This window comes from Eulemur rufifrons, chromosome 18 (assembly GCF_041146395.1).
Source record: "Eulemur rufifrons isolate Redbay chromosome 18, OSU_ERuf_1, whole genome shotgun sequence".
NCBI lineage: Eukaryota > Metazoa > Chordata > Mammalia > Primates > Lemuridae > Eulemur > Eulemur rufifrons.
The window spans coordinates 34,748,985-34,769,805 of record NC_091000.1 but is presented as its reverse complement, the minus strand read 5'-3'; the positions used below and the strand labels follow the sequence as shown (position 1 = coordinate 34,769,805).

At 38.8% G+C, this 20,821-nt stretch overlaps 1 protein-coding gene across 1 annotated transcript; it reads right to left on the bottom strand.

Moving 5' to 3' along the window:
• Positions 1-1,910: 1,910 nt before the first annotated feature.
• Positions 1,911-20,030, bottom strand: LOC138398780 (testis-specific Y-encoded-like protein 1). Its single transcript, XM_069493255.1, is given in 2 exon segments — positions 1,911-3,245; positions 19,920-20,030. Coding segments are annotated over 2 exon segments (1,446 nt in total).
• Positions 20,031-20,821: the final 791 nt, after the last annotated feature.

The window sequence follows — 20,821 nt, the reverse complement described above, 5'->3', positions numbered from 1 at the left end:
AAGTTGAAAACTGTTATGAATATATATCTACATTCATGTCTCTGTATTGTAAAGACTGTTATTCTTCTAAATGTTACCAACTGAAAGCAAGCTTGTACTGCTCAAGTTTTCCAATAAGCAGAAACAGAAAATAACGAGATTTTACTAAATACTAGTGAAATAAGAGCACAATATTAATCTTCCACATAAACTGGGTTACAGGGGTTCTTGAAGTCTGTTGTGATGGTCAGAGGAGGCAAGAGGTGAGTCTGGGAGCTGGGAACCGTGAGCCGTGAGCCATGAGCCGTGAGCCGTGAGCAGGGGCAGTGAGCAAGGGCGGGAAGAAAGTCCTGTGATGTCCGAGCCTGTGAAGTGTGAGACAGCACCCTGCTGCCTGCCCTCCCCAGCCTGTACGCACTGGATTCCTGCCCAGCCTCAGAAGAGCCCCCATCCCTTCCCCTGCAGGCACAGGAGGCTGGAGGATTCAGAGACCAACTGATATCTGCCATGTCACCATGGTCAGGCCAGCTCAGGAGGCTTAGCTGGGTCATCCCCACAGTTACTTCCTTTACTGAACCACGAGCTTGCGATTCCAGACAATATGCACTAGACAATGCACCAAGGCTGGCTCAGTCACTCTGTAGTTGCCATGACAACAATTGTAGCGACCATTTACTCAGCACCTACTAAACACCCCGTGCTCTGCACATGTTATCTGCAGTCTGCATAACAAGAATTCTTACTTAGCCACATTTTACAGACGGCAATACTGAGGCTCATAGAAGGTAAATGACAGCCCCCTTCCAAAAAAAAAAAAGAGAGAAAACACCCAAAGTTGCATTGTTTGCGTCTCTTTTAAAGAACCCTTGTCTAGGCAATGTTTTTAATATTCAAACCCCCTTCAAATCTACAGCAATCCTGAGAATTATTTCTCCTCCCATCACCATTGATGAGTAAGTACCCCTTTCTTAAAGGTTCTTAGCCCAGTCTTCACTCTAGACCCAATATTTACCTGGCTTATTTCTGCCTCTAGCCTTTAGTTTTCCCATTCCTTAGGGTACCCATCATAATCTCTTTAGTTCTTCCATCCGTTATAAACTAGATCTCACCTTTTATTCCATCTAGATCTCTATCCCTTTAAACCCCCTAGGAGTTGCTAAAGAGGCAGGGGAGTTAGAAAGAGAGCAGAGGGGGACAAAAAGACCTTTTAACAGTCTACTTTACAGCATAACCTCTCTGTCTCTGGAAATGACAGAGTCTAAATAAACCAAAAAGCTTACTTTTGCAGAGGTTTCTAAGCTACCACTTTTTTTTTCTAATGAGATAGGAGAAAAAGAGGACAAGAGGGAGAGAGGGACCTTGGCAGTAGCCAAGGAGGGTGGGCATAGCCAGTAGCAGATAGCAAAAGGTGACCGGAGGTACAGGAACAGCAATGGAGTAACATACATCATGTAGAACAAGTGGCCCACTGCTGCTCTTCCTTGATGTCATTAATGCCTAGTAATGTCCACAGGCCATGTTCCTGTACTGCCAGAAGCCAGCAGAATGGATAGAATGGGCTCCTAGATAACGCCAGGCATCCAGGTGATAATAAGCAGACCAGAGGCCCTGGAAACAGAGTCCAAACAGTGCAGATAAAGGCAGTACAATATACAGCATTATTTGCTTGGCTTAGAAGTGTTGTGGACCATGGCCACACAGAATGTGACAATAATGCAGAACAGCATGAAGACCTTGTGAAGTGGAGAAGAATGTCCATGACTATAAATCTTGAGGTTGAGAGAACTGAATATCTAGGAGAGAGGTTGCAGAAAGGTCAGCCAAAAAAAAAAATAGAAGGCATACACATTGTTGTTGCCCAAGCACAAGTCCAGCAGGCTGTGACAGGGGACCTTGTGCAGGAATATTCTCAAGGACAGATGTTAACCAGACTAGAGCCCAAAGGGCCTGGGGATCTCCACTGGCTCCCTTATTGGGCGACGCCTGGGTCTACGGACTCGTTGCCGCAACAGGTAGTATTGCAGGGGATTTGGCCACAGGTCCTCTTTGATAATCTCAGCAATTCTATCAGACTCTGGAAGGCTGTGGTCTGAAAACCAGGTGAAGAAGCTGCAGACGAGGTCTTGGTTTCTGCGAATGAAGGACTGGGGTTCATGTCCCCTGCGCCATATGATTGGGGTGGAAAGAGACACCACTCAGCCGGAGGATCTGAGCTCATATTCCTTGACAATCAGCTTGTTTCTGAAGTAGGGGTTTCTTCGAAAGAAGAACTTGAACTTGCAGCCAGTCCTAGGGTGTCTGAGTTCCTTCACCTCCAAGTTGGTTATGTACCTTAACATCTCTGCATCTTGGCCCCTAATCATGGGGGATAACTGGGGGTGGTTCCGAAAGGCAGTCATCCAGAAGCCGGGGATATTCTGAATGATGTAGTTCCTCCGCTCCAGGTAGTGTTGACGCATCCGCCCAAACTTGTGCTCCAGCTGCTGGAAGGCCCTGTCTGCCTGAGCATTCACGGTGTCCAGTTCCAGCTGGATGGCCTCCAGAGGAAACATGCGGAGGGCCACATTCAGAGGCCAGGGCCCTGCCTCCTCCTTCACCTCTTCCACCACTCTGTTTTCCTCCACCACTTCTATTTCTTCGCCTGCTGGTTTCTCCTCCACCTCCATTGGATCCTGCACCACCTTGTTCTCCACCCCTTCTATCTCCACCACCTCAGCCCTCTCCTTGGCATCCATTGCTACCGAGAGGGTGGCGCACTTTTCAGACTGCACATCCTCCTCCTTCGCACCCACCATCACCTCAGACCACAGCCTCTCTGCGCCACAGGTTTTTAGGGCCTTTCCTCCATCTTGAAAGCCATTTTTCATGCTGCTTTCAGCTGCCACCAACACAGAGGCTGCTTCCAGGCCTTCTGTGGGAGGTGGAGCCTCTTCCTGCCCAGCTCCGACAGCTACACGACCGCGACCACCACCAACTGGGATCTGAGGAGTATGGCCACTGTCTGCGGGATCCCGGGGTATGTCCCCCTCCCCTAAAAGCTGGGGTGGTGGGAGTGCGACCGTCTCCAAGCTTCCCTCACCCGTCTCCGCCATCACCAGCGTTGCCTTGGTTTCGTCACGGAAGCTCAGGTACTGGTGTGGGTCCGTGTCTCCTGGGGCATGGTCGCAAACAGTGAGGCTGCGGGGTTGGGAGAGAGGGGTCTTCTCGACCCCACCCAGGCCACTTATGCTGGTACCAGGCCAACGGTATGATAACGTTTTGACATTCTGCTTTTAAGTCAAATGGTTGAAAACCAACAATTTCATATAGTTCAACTTAATAATGCAACAACTGTATATAAGTTAATCTGTTCACTCCAAGAAGCTAAGACAAGTAACTGATTACGTTGAACTAAATATATCATAAAATCTTACAGGGAGCCTTCCTAGAACCTTAATCAAAATTGTCCATAGGACTAAGTGATGTGGCTGGTTAACAATATTGACAGTTTTATCAACAGTTGCATGTACGTGCCAAACCTGAGTCCTTGAGTACATGTAACTGGATCCTACACTAGAAATTGACTTCCATCTGGATGCTTGGTTTGAATACCTTGCTTTCTACTTTTTGTCTTTCCTTACTAGAAATTCTTTTAAAATGTTAATGTTTTGATTTGGATTAAGTGAATGTATCCTACTGTGGCTCTCTTCCTTTCATACCTACAGACCACTTATCCTTTTGTACCAACCTGATATTCAATCTCAGCATCATATCCTATTTCAGAAATATCTCTTATCTCTGGGAGTTAGATTGTGACAAGGAGCAATGAACTTCAATAGCCAAAGTGACTGTGATTCTTGGTATTGGGTTAAGAATTATGACAGAACCCTAAATATTCTCGTGACAGGACCTTAACTGATAGAGTGGACACATAATTGATCATCTAAATATGGACACTTTTGAGAATGAAAAGGTGGAACTATTAATAATTACACCAGTATAACAAACCTAAACAGAGACTGTCCCAGGCGAACTGGGACTTACAGCTACACTGTAAATTGAGCATTTCCCAAAGTACTTTCTTCATTTCCCAAAGTACATCCTATGAGATGCTCTGTATAAAATGGGTAATAAGGTCCAATAACTAACTCACTAGAGAGTGATGTAGATATCAAGAAGGAAAGGTCACAATGTGTTATTATCGCTATAATTTGACTCTACTTCACATTTCACATTCTAGATTTCTGTTTTCTTGTGGGACTTTGAGGTAGGTTCTACACATTTTTTTCCAGGACTTGTGGCAGATAGTGCTAATTTTTCTGATTTTGCTAAATTCATTTGGAAAAAAAGGAATTTCCCTCCTTGAGGTCATATATTCTTCTGCTATTTACATAATCATTCTTCTTCAATTAAAATCTTTTCTAATTTGATTAGAAAATTAGTAAATCAAAGTAAAATTATGTGTGACTATTTGATAAATTATCTTTAATTAAAAAGAGCAAGGTAGGAAGAGTAACAAATTCAGGCCAAAAGTCTGAACACTTGTATTTTAATTTCATCTTTACTATTAACCATCTATGAGAGTTTAAGTAAGCCTTCATATTCTCAAAGGAAAAAAAGTTGGGGAGAGAATATTCTAAGTGTATTCTATGTGCTTCTATGGTGTGAGCCTATGTATAAATCTCACTCAACCCCTGTAAGGGTCCTGTAAAGATGACACTACATTTTTCGTTTGCAAATTCATCACTGAAACTCCAAGAAATTGGCTAACTTTCCCCAAACCCTCACCTAGTAAATGGCAGGGCAGAATTTGAATCCCATTCTGTCTGCAAAGTCCATGCTGCCCGACAATCATTCCTTTACTTATTTTGAAAATGAGAATCTTATTAGTTAGTCACAAGATTGCTGTGACCATTCAAAGAATAATTGAATGCCAACATATTTTTTAAAATTCAAATAATCTATATATTTGAGTATTACTGGATTATTTTTCTTATATTTCTCTATCTCTTTCTTGATTCTTTAATGCAAGATTTCAATAAAACTTTTGGTATAGCTATGACATTTATGACAAGAGAATGGACTGCAAAAATTTTTCAAAGTAGTGTCTAACTTCCTTTGATTCCAAGTCAAGTGTGAGACCATGATGCTGGGATAATATCTGTTCTCAGGGGCTCTGCGCCATGGACATTTGCATCTTCCTATTATCTCTACCCTAGGTCACCCTGACATTTCAAAACAACCGCTTTGTCCTGTATTTATATTGGAGTCCTTTATTAGACCAAGGCACAATTTGTTTTTAATTATTATGTCATTCTGCCTTCATCTATAAGATGACATGCTAGCTAATCAGCTGGCACTACTATTTAAGACAAGAGAAGAAGATGAAAGGAGAACAAGGCAATTACAAGGTTAGTCTCTATTTTCAAAGCATCACCTGAGGCTTCATTCAGGTAATTCCAATTAACTTTTATGGCAGTTACTCAGCTAAAACCCAGTAAATGCTACTGTAACTAGATTCAGTGCTCTTGCACTATACAACTGCTGAGGAATTTAAGCTATAATTTTTTTCAAATGTACCCAAAATATTGCTCCCAAGAGTGACCTATGTGACTTGTTCCCCATGGTCTAATGCAAATTAAGATGACTGTGATATAAAAATGTTCAAGACCAGGGTCATAATGGAAACATTAGCAGACCCTTCACCACTGAAGCCCTGTAGGGGGCCATTAAGATATTTTATGGAAGTGCTAGCAGCACCCTCAAAGCAAATGGCAAAGAGTAGGAAAGATAAGCAACTGTAAAAAGAAAACAAAGCAAAAACCCAATAAGAAACAATGAAGACATCATTAGAAACAAAAAGGCAATGAAAATGCCTGTGCTGTATTTTCCATTATCTGTGACCTTGCGTTGTAGTTGTGGCTCTGTGTTCATTATCAGTTTTTTCAAGAAAAATGCTGCCTTATACTCTTTGGCTCACGCATTTTTTTTTTTTTTTTTTTTTGTATGATTTCTTAGAAGAGGAAAGGAAAAGTCCAAAGCTAGCTGTCAAAAAACAATCTACTATTCTCATCTGGTAGGAATTTTTTCTCTGCACTCTTCGTTATTGTTTCTCAGAGAATCCATCCAGGATGACAGGAAGATAAAAATTAGATTGAGGGCTATTACCCTGTTTTGACTGTTCATACCCTCCCAGTGTGTTATTCATATTCACAAATTCAGTTTTTTACCTCCAAAAGGCAGCTGGTTAGCAAAATGCCATTGAACAAAAAAGATCTCTTAGCCACAGTTAAACTATCAGGTTATCGTAAATTAAAATCACAGAGAATAGTAATCTAGCTGTAGAAATATGTTATTCAACATGGATTGTGATCCAAATTTGTAAGTGATTTCCAACAAACCCCTTTTAAAACTAATGAATAGGTTTCTCAATTCCTAAGCAGTTTTTGTTTAGCATATGACCAAAAAAATATATTTTTACTTGAATTTTAAGTGAAATAGGTATTGTTTACTCTAAATGAAATGAGGGTGTTAATTTCCCAGCTACTTCCCAAGATAAGTCATTTCATTCCAGGTATCCCAAGGTTAAATTTAATGTCTCCACCGACTACCAGGAAAATACATACCCCCATTTGTTCCATTTGTTTTGCATGTATAAATGAAGTCTTTACTTAATCTTTTTGTAGAACACTAAATTAAATGTGGCCACAAAGTCTGTATTTTTCCAATATTTAGTAGATGTTTGATGAAAAGTTTGGCAACTTAATTCTCATAAAAATGATTAAGTAGAATTATATTGGCAAGAATCAGCTATCACGTAATGTTTGGGAAAGTGAATTGGAAAGAAAATAGTGAATGGGAAACCCTCTCTCTCTCTCTCTCTTTAATCAAGTAACTTTTCTATATGATTCTTACATAATCGAAACTTAGATCTAAGAATTAAGCGTGAAGCATACTGGGGGTTATTCTTTGTGATCAGTTGAAGTGGGTTGCTTTATTATGCTTAGAAACAGTCTCTTTCTGGGTAAGTTAAATTACACTAATAATTTTTTGCCCATTACCAATACTTCTTTACCTAATTGTCTACTAGTACAACTCTAATTAATCTGATTCTGCTTTTTAAAAAAAATCATTAGATCTGATCCAGAAAATAGAAATTATTTGCAGAAGTATTTCTTTTCATTTTAAAAATCTTTCAAACTGACCTGTAACATTCTGGAGGCTTGTATGTAATTAGTTAATTGTTGGAGCTTTCTCTTTGTATCATAAAAGGATGCTTGAGCTAAGAATTTTTCTAAAAGCAGAGATAAGTTGATCAAAGTCCCTCTCTCCAAAGCATTCTCATATTCATATTAGAGTAACATAATAGAGTAATTTGGGATGAATAATCGAACTAATGTGAATCTATTTTGATACCGCCCCTCCATGGTTACTCTAGGTGTCAAGGTCAGTGGATTCATGCAGGTTAGAAAGCAGATAGGAAAGTCAAAGAATAAGGCACGAATGTATGTAAGGAGTTCCTTCAACCTTGAATTCAACCTCTAGATGGGTAAGGTAAGAAGCTAGCAGGAAAACGCGGAGCTAAAGTATAATGTTAGCCAAGAAAGCAGCTAGCAGGGGGCAGAACCCTTATCCATAATACAACAGAGTTGTCCTAGTGGAACAGTTTTTCAGTGTGCAACAGGACCAATGTACTAACGGATCTAAATAACATTTGTTTCTCTAAAGTAAGAAGTAAAATTATATGAGCTTAAACTCATATTTAGTAATTAATGTCTTAGCATTATGTGTTATTTGGAAATGATTTAAATATTTAATTAGTATCCATCATTTACTTTAGCTTGCAAAATTTTAAAGCTATAGTTACCAAAAAGATCTGAGAAATCTTTTTAAGTAAACATATTATAAAACATAATTATTATTAAAAGTTCATTTTATAAACTTTTATGCCATTCATATCTATTTAATTTATTCCATCTTAACAATTATATTTGGACAATTCCATGAGACATTAGACAAATCAAGCCATCATCTCACATTAAATTTTCTATTGACCATTTCTATATTTCTCTACGTTAAGCAAGTATCATAAAAGCAAGAACATTAAAGTTAAATACATGCTTATTTTATTGATAACTCTGAAGACATAGTTATTTTTATTAAACCAGAAATATTAAACTAGTCTAATTTGCCAAAAGATTACTAAGGTCATGTGAACTTGAAAAACACTTGGGCTTATTAATTTTTGAGTACTCATTTATTTATAAGTCAATTTGGTACTCTATAGATAATATTAGTATGTAAACCTAGACATGTATACATAAAAATATAGAAAAAACACAAATAAATAGTGCTTATAGCTTTGATTTTAAAATTTTAGCCATGAGACTGATAAAACTTACTAGTTTGAAAGGACAGTTGAATTTAAACTGTGCCTGTGTAAATGGAAAAGGTGAAAGGTTATTTGTCCCAAATGTCCAAAGCCTTCACTGAGTTTTAGAGGATAGCAAATGTACATATTAAAGTACAGAGAGAGAGAGAATTAAAGCTTTTGTAAGAAGGAGTTTGAGTGTGTTAGAAGAAGATTAAAAATGGATACTAAGGTAACACCAAATCATAGGGATTTACCACAGAACTTTATAAGACCATTTTCATTTAGATAGGTAGCTTCCAATTTAGTCCCTGTTTTCCCAATGTATTGCTGCGCTTAGGGTGGAGCCCATTAATGAACAGGGCCAACAAAACATTTGTCATTGTTAAGGCCCAATATTAAATATGTGAAAAGCAGGCACAGCTGGAAGGCAGAGTATCTAGATCTTTAAAAATCAAAGATCTCGTTTTTATACTGAATCCCAGGTCTTCTAAAAGAGGGAAAAGACACAGGACCAAGCCACGCAACATTTCCACAGTGCACTACAGTGGACAGAGAGACCAAACACATAATTGAAAGAGGGGTTTTAGTCAACTGAAAAAGATTTCCAAAAACAGGATACAAAAGAGAAAAAGCAGAAAGGCCTTATACACACACACACACACACACACACGTATGCATATATTAATTAAGCTGACTTCCGATCATAGTGATCTTTTAAAAATCTTTTCAAGTATCTTATTATCAGATTTTAGACAGGACAAATAGCTAATATTACTGGCTTTTGATTTTTTTTTGTCCCCCAAAAGTACCCTCCCAAATGACTCACCAAAACCAGTAAGCCTTAACCAAGATTATGACTTAACTAAGGATGTACAAGCCACATCCAAAGAGGTGCAAAGCAGTCCTCACAAGTTCCAGAACCACCCCAAAGACAACTCAAAGCAAGGAAAATTTTGCTAGCTGAAAATGGGGTACAACCCACATCTGTCTGGCCATATTCTCTAGGATCTTGGCTTCTACACACAAAGGCCTGAAAGCCCCATGTGCCCTCACGGATGGAAGAAGATAGGAAATCAAACTCTGTTCAGGGAAGAGACAAGGGTCAATAACAAATAGGTATCCCTAATGTCAAAAGTCAACATATATCAAACTAAGAAGGACTTGTTCCCTGACCAGGAATTGAACCCAGGCCACAGTGGTGAATACCTGGAATTTTAACTACAACACTACAAGGTGTGAGTCCCTCAGAGGACCCAAAGCAGGCAGTTTAAGCATACAAAGGATTTTAACTTTTTTTTAGGTTAGATTTTTGTTCTTTAATTTAGTCAAGAGATTTCCCAAGGCTATCCATGACACTATTTGTGTCTTTCTTTTAATTTGATGTTCCCATAAATACAAATAAGGCAATTATTTAGAATGAGAGATCTCTAAAATCTGTTTCTTGTTTTTTTTTTTTTTTTTTAAATTTAAGAGTCCTTCTAATTTAAAGGATCTATCTTTTGGTCACTAATTAGAATTTCCAGTGTGTACTATTCCAGTAGTGACTCAATCCAATAACCTCTTCATGGAAAGCCCAGGATGTAATTTTCCACATCTAGAATAAGTTTTTACCATTTAAGAAAGAGATGTTTCCTAGAGAAGCCATAGAAGAGGCAATCCCAATGATGCCCCTCAAAACATTCATTCCCCGGAACAGGCTAAGATAGCAAAACGTGCTTGTTGCCACAGATGGTTAAGGATGGTGTTTGTGCAAATGGTGCCTCAGCAGGGGACTGCCAGTCACAGACCCTTTAATCCCTGATACTGAGCAGGCCCTTTTGGGATTGGACTTCCAGGACTAACCAGGCAACAAGGATTGAGATGACAAAAGCCCTACAGGGATGGGACTTTTTAAGACAAACTCCCCCCAGAGCTTGACACATACAGAACAAAGAGTGTGTTGCTTAAAATCTTACATGGCTTGGGTTCCCAGCCATTTTCAGACTGGCCATGAGATGTAACCCGAAAATCATGCCCCCTGTATTGCAGAGATCAAGAAAGAGTGCTCCCACTGGGTCACAAGTCAAGCTCTCAAGGACATAAAACAAGATGAGAGGGAACCTCATCTGGTTTTTATTTTGGGGACGCATAGCAAAGTTTATATACTAGTCTGATTAGAACTACAAAACTAACCAGTCTACAGGGCCAGCTCGAACAACAGGCTTATAGGGGTTGTAGGCCCATGTTCTACCCTAAAGCTAACCCTGTTTATGACAGAACAACCCAGAAAGACAAAGACAAAAGAAAAGATTATTTCTGGTAGGAAAGGAATCAAACATTATGAATATTCATACCAAAAAGAATACCAGAGTTGCTATACCCAAGATTAGTCACACAAATCCTTTTCTCCCATTAATCAAACTTTGCAGAGGAAAATGAGACAGTGATTTTTACCATCTGCTTGACTGGATTCCACAGAGAGAGAGTGCAGGAGCCTGACTGGTAAGAAATTCTTGCCCTTCTGCCAGCTTCTCAGGTCTTGAGTTCCCTTAACTGCAGCCTCCAGAAGAGCAGAGCTTCGGTATCCTGCTCATAGCTCCAAAACTTCAGGGGCCAAGGGAAACCGTCCCCATTGCCCTCTGAAGGTTCACTGAAAAATCAATTCACAAAGGGAGATTAATAAGAGAAAAGACATGCAAATTTATTAACATACACATGAGGAAGAACCACAGTCACTCTGAGTACCCATATCCCAGTGGGATCCAGATACCTATATAGCCTTATTTCAGAGGGGAAGAGGAGATGGGGAATATAGGTATTTCTGTTGAGGGGCAATGCATGATTACTAGGGAGAATGAATGGATCAGGAAACAGAGATTAACTTTAAATGGTTCTCTTTGGACATTGAATGAGCTTGAGAAACAGATATTATCTTGTGAAAGGGTCTGTTCAGGTGTGTCTACATTCTTGGTCTTCTTTCTGCAATAGATAATGAGGCAACAGGGAGGGGAAGGAAAAACAATTGTTCTCATTGGTGGATCCATCTATCTGGGTCTCTGTGTGGATACGGAGAAAGTCTCTTCCAGCATCTCTTGATCTCTAAGGGCCTTTAATTCAAAATACTGATTATACTAGGGGGCCATATTTTGGGGTGAAGGTCCTTGTGCTCCTGTACTACCTTTTCTTTCCTCTTTTTTTCCCCCAGGATGGGAAAAGATGCTTCAAATACTTCTATGTCTGCTCACATTCTGTATGCTTAAAAACAGGGTACGATGGGAAAGAGAGGGCAGATTAAATTTATATTTGAGAAATTCCTTTTGTGTGAAATATGTGTCTCCTCTCTCTGCAACCAGGTTAAGTTTTTTCTTCTTTTCCTTTTTCATCATTGATTCTTAACCAATTGAGGAAAAATACAAAGACTTAGGTGGACAGTGACATATATTAATATCATTACCCATATTTTGTCCAAAATACAGGACTTCCAACAAACTGTTGGATGAGAAAGCTGCTTTTATAAAACATCAGAGGCTCCTCACTTCCAGGCCAAAATAGGAGAGAATGTGAATTATATATGGCTTTTCTTTAAGATTATAGACAAGTCATGGATTATTTATCGTATTATATGATAACCTACCTAGAAAAAGAAAAAAAATCAAGAAAGTTTTAGAACTAATAAAAAAGTTCAAAAATACTGCTAGATATAAAATTAACCAACAAAGTTATATAGCACTGGTAGTAAGCAGCTAGAAAAATAATTTATAAAAAAAATTTCCATGCATAACCACAACAAAATTGTAAAGTATCTAAGAATTAACTTTATTTAGGATATGTGAGATCTTTTTGAAGGAAACTGTAATACTCAAATAAAAGACGAATGGAGAGATATCACATGATTGTGGATAGAAGTTCTTTGTACATACAGATGACAATACTACCTGCATTCTTCTATAAATTTAATGCAAACTCAATTAAGATCTATTTAGTTATTTTAGGAACTCAATACAGTTACTAAGAAAGTTATTCAGAAAATAGAGATCCACAAATAACTGCATACTTAAAAATGAAGAATAAACAGCAGAAAATTGCCCTACCAGATTTTAAGACATATATCCAAAAGGCTGGCTCTGGGTCCTGAGCTAGGTGTGCTTTCACATGGGGTAAAGACCCAGGTAAGACCCACTGACTTTATTTCAGGTCACCAGGGATGGTGGCCCAAGGAAAAGAGAGAGAATGAAATTACAGGCTGAAACTGTATCCCCAGTTGTGAGGTAAAATAATTCCACACTAGTGAAAAATGTAAGCTAATGAAGATCAGCCTCTTACCAATAAGTTTAGCAACTCCTCCAACCTTGAGGAATAGCAGAGAGGAGAGCAGAGGCTCCCTTAGAAGCCAAAGAGTGAAAGTGATGAAGAGTTGTCCTCTTGCGGATGATAGTGAGAACATGGAGATTGGGGAATGTGGGCCCCCCATTAATAACATTCTGTCGTAAGGTGAGAATGTACCGTAAGTTATTAAATGAGTTTTGGATTCCTGGAAAATCAATTGGTGTCTAATTTTTTTAGCATAAATAATACTTTAATATATTGGTAAATTTAAAACATTTGATACCTGTTTATATATTTGCAAAAATACAAAAACCAAAATAAAAGATAAACATATTTTCCCATACTTAAGTATTTTAAATTTAATGCTGACATTTGTTTGCATAATGAGCAAGCTCGTATTTTCCCTGAGGAAGATTATTATAGTTCACTTTGTCCAGTACCTTTCTCTTCATTTTTTTCCCATGAATATTGACTATGAAGTCAATAGCATGGAGTTGACAACCGGCAGGCACCCTTCTGATTCATACATTTGCACTTACGTGGCCCACTGAGGCCTGCTTGAAATCTCAAAATGTTTGCTCCGAGAGGATGGGACTCACAAGAAGAAACCTCCTGGAGGCTGATTTCCAAATCAAGGATTTTGCTATTGCCCATACTTGCTCTAGAATCTAACCTAGATTGCAAAACTGCTTTTTTGTTGTTGTTAAGTGAAGACTGTTCTATCTCCAACTCAGCATGGAAGTTGAACTCAATATATTAGGGCATATTGAAACAAATAAAATCCCCATACTTATGCACATTTTCTTCCTCCTTTTCCTCCAGTATTTCTGTCCAAAGTCTACCATTCTCAGCTGTCTATTGGAAAACATTTTAAAACCTTTGAGAGATTGCCTCTTGTTTGCCTTATTAAAAAGTATTTGTAGAACTAAAAGAGCTAAAAAGGTGATTACTTGAGTTGTTAATACCTATCTTTTATTTCATTCCTTCATTGCTCCATTCTTTCAACAGATATTTATTGAGGGCCTTCACTTTGTCATTCAGAGTGCTTGATCCAATGGTGAATAAAACAGACAAGGTCTGTGCCCTGTGGGATTGATATAAAACAAACAGATAAAGTAATCACACATTGTGATGTGTATTATAAACAAAAAAGGAGCTAAGATAGAAAATCATAGAAAGAAATGATTTTGGATGGAGCATTTTCAATGGCAAATCTAGATGAGGAAGATAATTTGATTTTTTACTATTATAAGTTAACACATTCATTTAAGAGGCAGTAACAAATCATCAAAATATGAATATAGACTATGAGTATTATTTAATATAGTAGAGAAAAATTTATCACAACTTTATGAACTCATCTTGATATATCTAGTAAAATTTCCAAGGGTCTAGACAAAGACTTGCTTTGATGGTATTTTCAAATACCATCTGATAATAGCATGTTTGGGCTATCTCATTTTGGTCATGTCATTTGGTGGGGGTGCCATGCTATGTAGCACCACATCGAGAAGATTGAACTGCTCTGGGAAGGAAAACCAAGACTAGAACACCCAAGGACTAAGACCCAAGAGGTTCAGGAAAGAAGCTCTGCTGCAGAAGAGCCAGGTCATTAGTGTCAATTTCTTAACCATCAGCCCTGAGGGGTGTGTGTGTGTGTGTGTGTGTGTGTAGACAAGCCATTGAAACTATGCTCTGGAAGTGTAAACTGAAGACAGTGAAAACCTGACATGATTTGGAAAAGATAGTGTTTCCTATGTGGACCCACAACTGTTTTAGCAAAACAGTCATTTAAAAATAACTGTATCATATTCTTCAAAATTAATTTCTCTAAATACTATAACATTAAGCACAAAAGATGCCTTAGTTCTTGTGAAAGACCAAATTCTTGTAAAGCTGTATAATGTCATTTTTGGAAGGCAAACTGCATTTGCTCTGACACTTTGCACACACATGCAAGAAAAATGCCTCCCAGCAAATGTCTACAGCCACTTGTACATATACCACCTCCCGTGGCTTCCCCACGTATTAAATGTAGCTAGCTTTAGATTTAAAGATTATCTGTTAAAATGCATCTAGCCCACAATATTTTTAATACAAAGTTCAGCCCAATAGACGACCTAAATGACCCTTTATTGCCACACAGCTCTTATTATCTCTCCCAGAAATCAGCAGTGTAAATATTCCACCCTGTGAACTAACACAGAAACTGGTAGAGCTAGGTTGCTGAAAACTTGGCATGGTGTGTAAATTCACAAGAATCCATCACACTCTTCTATTATTTATAATGTAAGATTTGTAGGCTGTCTGTAGAATAACAGGTGTAGCCCCTATGGGTCAGCAACCACCTGAATTATACATGGGAAAAGGAAAGCAGCGCCATATACACCACAGTTCTGTGTTGTTCATTTTGGGGAATAACTTTTCGTATAATGGATGCCTGAAAAATCTTCCGTAGCAGGGGTCTGTATGCTATATGGTCGTGTGTGTTGGTTGCCGCTGCTTCCTTTGTGCCTCAGAGACCAAGGGCTTAATCCTGGCATCACCATTTACTACTTACTGCTTTTTTTTTTTTTTTTTTTTTAATTTTTTTTTTTTTTTGAGACAGAGTCTCACTCTGTTGCCCAGGCTAGAGTGAGTGCCGTGGCATCAGCCTAGCTCACAGCAACCTCAAACTCCTGAGCTCAAGCAATCCTCCTGTCTCAGCCTCCCGAGTAGCTGGGACTACAGGCATGCGCCACCATGCCCGGCTAATTTTTTTCTATATATATTTTTAGCTGTCCATATAATTTCTTTCTATTTTTAGTAGAGATGCGGTCTCGCTCTTGCTCAGGCTGGTCTCGAACTCCTGAGCTCAAACGATCCGCCCACCTCGGCCTCCCAGAGTGCTAGGATTACAGGCGTGAGCCACCGCGCCCGGCCTACTTACTGCTTTTTGATTTTGGTCAAGACATTTTTAACTCGGTTAAATTAAGTTTAACTTTCATTACCTGAAAAATAAGGAAAACAATTCTTTTATAATTAATTTATAGTTAGCAGACCACGAGTAACTGGCCTCTGTTATTTTTAAACACATAGAAAGGTCTTAATTATTAAATAGGAGGGACAGGAATAGAAAGACAGTTATTTATATTAGAAAATCACTAAAGGTCAAAACTTTGTGCCCTCTACATGAAAGGTTGTATATTACAATGAGTTATTGTCATTATGTATTATTTTAATATAGATTTCTGATGTCATTTCTGATTATCAACAATGATAATCGAGATTGTGGTTGTGTAGTGATGGAGAAAAGGAGCAGACCTTGATACCCTGAGGCATCTTCTCTAATTCAGACTTCTGGTTGGAGGCCCAGCAAGTCACAGAACCTCTGTCATTAAGTATTATCATTTGAACAGCAAAATGACAAGCTAAAAATAGCTTATTGAAGGTTAAGTGGCTGTTATAGTCCACTATATGTATAAGAAACCTCATATGTAAGGAGATTATATAGAGTTTAAGAAAGGCTAAGTAACTTGACTGAGGTTTATATTATACTTGGTAATGAAGGAAAGTATTTTATTATATTGCTATTCATAAGCCACAAACAATTGAATTGTACAATACTCATAACAATAACAATTCTAATATTATTATCTAATATTTCCTGAGAATTTACTCAGTGCCTGGTGTGCTACTAAATGCTTTCTGTTTAATTTCCTCATTTAATTCTTATAATACCCCCAAGAGGTAGACTCAAATATTATTTTGGTTTTATTCAGATGGGGAAACTGAGGCTTAATAAGGTTAAGCAAATTGTTCAAGGCTGCACAGGGAATAATAGCTAAAGCCAGTTTTATGTGACTCCAAAGTTCAGAATTATGTGGCTCTTTAAAATTATCTAGTATTATATAAATATAGGATTGTTTGCTTCTCTATAAACCAGATTAACATTCTTGCTATGGTGCCCAATGCAATTGAGGCACTGACACACGAGAGAGACAAATGCCTACCTTCTTCCAATAAAAGTGTTTCTTTTAAAAATAATGGAATGAAATTTTCATAAATCTTGTCAGCTTTGTTTCGAAATTTTCTTACAGTGACTCATAAGCATAAAAAAACAAAGCTGCCATGAAAGATGGAGAATCTAAACAAAGTTGGAAAAAATGCATTTTTTTGAGTCTTAACAATACTATCTATTCACTTTCTTTTTGTGGCCCTGATTTCCCTGAGACATAAATATCACATTTATATCTGTGTGGGAAGTACCGTATAAGATGAGCCATGTTTTTTTGTTTGTTTGTTTGTTTCTGGTTTTTTTTTTTAAGAGAAGTTCACTTTTCCCCCAAATGATAAATTATTTCATTCTTAGAATTCTATTGTGGGCCCAGATAGATGATAACTCATAATCTCACTGTTCTTTGAGTTTAAAGACATGAAGAATTTCTCAAAGAGACTATGCTGATCATTAAAAGTTAAAGGGGATGTTCCGAAGCCTTAACTTCACACTAGATGAGCCTTAAAGAGTGGGAGCAGGAAGCCCCCAAGCTAGGGGTTGTTGGTTGGTTTGCTTCTTGTGTGTTTGTTTTCTGGAGATATGTCAAAAAGCCAATTATTTTCCCTCCTAAAAATAGTCTTGAGTAAGAAATGATAAACAGCCCCTCCCATTGTGCAGAAAGTTGATAAAAATCCCATAAAAAAATCTGACTCAATGAGCCTGAATACAAATGCTGGGCATGCAAAAAAAAAAAAAAAGAAGAAGCAGCAGAAGCAGAAACAGTGACAAGCCAAGATCTGACGCAAACAAGGAAAAAGGGTGAGAAGTGAATCTCAGGATCCTTGAGAGAGCTACAATTCCATGATGCCCGAGCACTCCTAGGAAAGACAGACATACAGAGAAAATGGACACAGCAGGATCACAGAGATGGCATGGGGTTGTTGAAGAGCTCAGGAGAAACTCACCGAGCATGGAATGTAGGCAGGAGATGCTAAAAACTATCATCCAATACTGAGAGCCTGAGTCGGGAGGCAAAATTTAACCCTGCCATATTTTCACTTACATATGAATCATTAGGTAGAAAAATCCTGAAAAGAAAGCAGTCAGAAACCCCACCTGCTTTAATCAAGGGAAACATCTGATAAGAAAAAAAATTAATAACTAAACAAATAACCTACAGACAGAAGGATTTCTACACTATGAGCACGAATCACCCATTCAAACCAGCAAATACTGCTTGCCCCTGAAAGCCAGGGCAATCTATAAAATCCCTACCAATAACATTTTTAATATGCATATTAGAGAAGACTGTTTATTTTGATTGTTGTGACACAGATTGAAAAAGACTTTAAAAGAAGACATTCCAATGAGCAGAGAGATAGAGATACACACCTCCCAAAGCTCGTGTTTTTGCTCAGATTTGCAAAAAACAGAATATTAAAAATATACATAGAAAAGTTACGGTAATTGAAACTGACTGTTAAGCAATCTCAGGCAATGAACTGTGCAAATAGCACCTTTGTTACCAGAAAGCTAACAGAAGTGGGCTGAAGAAATCAGAGGATAAAAAAGGATATTTTGGAAAAAAATTATATTTGAGTGTTGCATTGAAACTGATGGACTCTTTGTAGTCATACTGCGTATCACAGTGGCTATAGCTATAGTGCCTGAGTCTGCTCAGGCTGCCATAACAAAGTACCACAGGCTTAAACACAGAGATTTATTTTCTCACAGTTCTGGAGGCTAGGAGTTCATGATCAGGTGCCAGTAGGGTGTGTTCTGGTGGGGGCTGTCCTGACTCGCAGATGGCTCATTTCTCGCTGTGTCCTCACTTGGCCTTTCCTTGGTGGAGGGACAGGAGACAGCGAGCTTGGGTCCCTTCCTCTAATCCCAGCATGAGGGCCTTCACGATCTAATCTAACTTTAATTCCCTTCCAAAGGCCTCATCTCCAAATACCACATTGAGGGTTAGGTCTTCAACATGCACATTTACAGGGACACAGACATTCAGTCCATGACATACTATGTATATTTATAATTATAGTACTCAAAAGCTGAGATCCTCTCAGTGGTCTCTCTAATACCCAACATTTCTATGTAATCTGCCTCCTGCCCCCAATACGCCCTGTCCTTCCACTCAACACCTCGTTTGCTCTGTTTCAGCCACAGTGGTGTCTTCACTGCCCTCTCAACACGACACGCTGGGATTTCTCTCATCCTATGGTATTTACACTTGCTTTCCCCTTACTGAAATGCCCTTCTCCTGGGTAGCTATGGGATTCACTCTCACTTCCGGAAGATCTCTGTTCAAATGTTGCTGCACCAGAGGGGCTTTTGCTGAGCCTCCGCTATGAAATAGCAACTGGTCTGTCAGCCTCACCCCACCTAGGCATGCTGTCTGTCCTCTTGACCTGCTTTGTTTTTCTTCTGTATGTCTCAACATTCTGAGATGTACAGATCTGTCTATCATCTGAGCACCCCATGAGGGAGCACTGTGTTTTGTTTCCTGCTACATCCCCTATGTCTAATCCTGTGTTGGCACATAATGGCACTCAATAAATCTTTGCTGAAGTACTATTAAGTGAATAAATTAAGTGCTATGTATATTTTACATCCACAAACTTAATGCATCCGCATACTAACTATTGTTACATGGAGGGTCTGGATTATACTTCTTGTAAATACAGCACTCTGTTCTGGGGAAAGGTTTCAGGCAATGTTATTTCTTCCACATGCCAATCCTTACCTCTGCTGCACGCCACTCACCTCATCACGAAGTAGCCAAGGCAACTCAGAATTTTGTAGAGCATTGTTTACAATTTGTACCCCTTCTGAACAACAGGTTCTTGGCCACTGTTATATTTGTGGTCTAAAACTGTACTTAAACTGTTCTTTAATTCAAAATTGAATAAAGATTGCCAAAAGGATTATTGAGAAGACCTAAACCAACACAATGAAGTGAGAATTCTCTACACCTACTTTATTAAAGGAGATAACGTAGAAAACCTCACATAATACAAAATGGAGTAATACTAAAAATGTTCAATTCTTTGTTCCAAAGGAAGTGCAGAAATCTGTTAGGTAACTCTGGCTAAATATATAATCCCCTTTTTGGTCCTACTCTGGTTATCTATTGCTGTGTAAACTACCCACCGACCCCAAAACTTAGTGGCTTAAAACAACCACCACCACTCAGTGCAGAATCAGCAGTCTGGGCAGGGCTCAGAGGGGAAGGCTTTTCTCTGCTCCATGTGGTATCACCTCAGTTGGACACTGCATAATTCACTTCCAAAATGCCTCACTCACAGGCTGGCGATTTGATGTTGGCTGTCGGCTGGGGCTCAGTGAGGGCTGAGGGCCACAAGCCTCAGTTTCTCTCTGCTTGAGTCTCCTCTTGTAGATCTTCTTGGTCTCCATCAAGGGTATGCAGAACAAGTGTCCCAAGAGAATAGGATAGAAGAGCAGGATATTTTTATAACCTAGCCTTGGGAGTCACATAGCATCACTTCTGCTGTATTCTGTTGAGCAAGGCAGTTGTAAAGGTCTGCCTGGGTCCAAGAGGAGGAGACAAAGATTCTACTACTTGGTGGAAGGGTTGCCAGTGTCACTGTAAGTGGAACATGGGGGAGGGACTATATTGTGGTGTCCATCTTTGGAAGATACAATCTACCATAGGTCCTCTCCTGATTTTTCTTCTTGCATTATCCAAATTCCCCTAACCCTCTTTGGTGTTTCTACACCATTATTTTCCAAAGCCTGTCTCTTCTGGGTTGCTGTTTGCTTATATCTGAGTCATTAGTATTTATAGACAATCCGGATTCTCTGCTTGTATACCAAGCCTTCATTCAACAGTGTTCCTTAGGAGGTTTATGTTCTCCAAAACAAAAAAAGAAACTTGCAAGATTTCTCCCATTAATACTTTAGTCCTCTGAGAATTCCTTATTTCTTTTTGATGACCCTGAAACTCTACTTGCTCTCTCCCTTCCTTAGGTATTTTGTGTTATCTGGCTATTTCCTTCTGAGTTCTGTATTTTCTCACCCATGATAGCCATAAATAAAGTTTTATTCTTCTCCTATTTTGATGAAAAAAGGCAAGAGAATTAGGTTAATTGCTGATTAGTCCTTGAAATGAAAGCGAATATTTTCTTTCATGTCACGTGGGGGACGTGACATTTTCTCTGACACTCTTAACTTGCCCTTACCCAAAC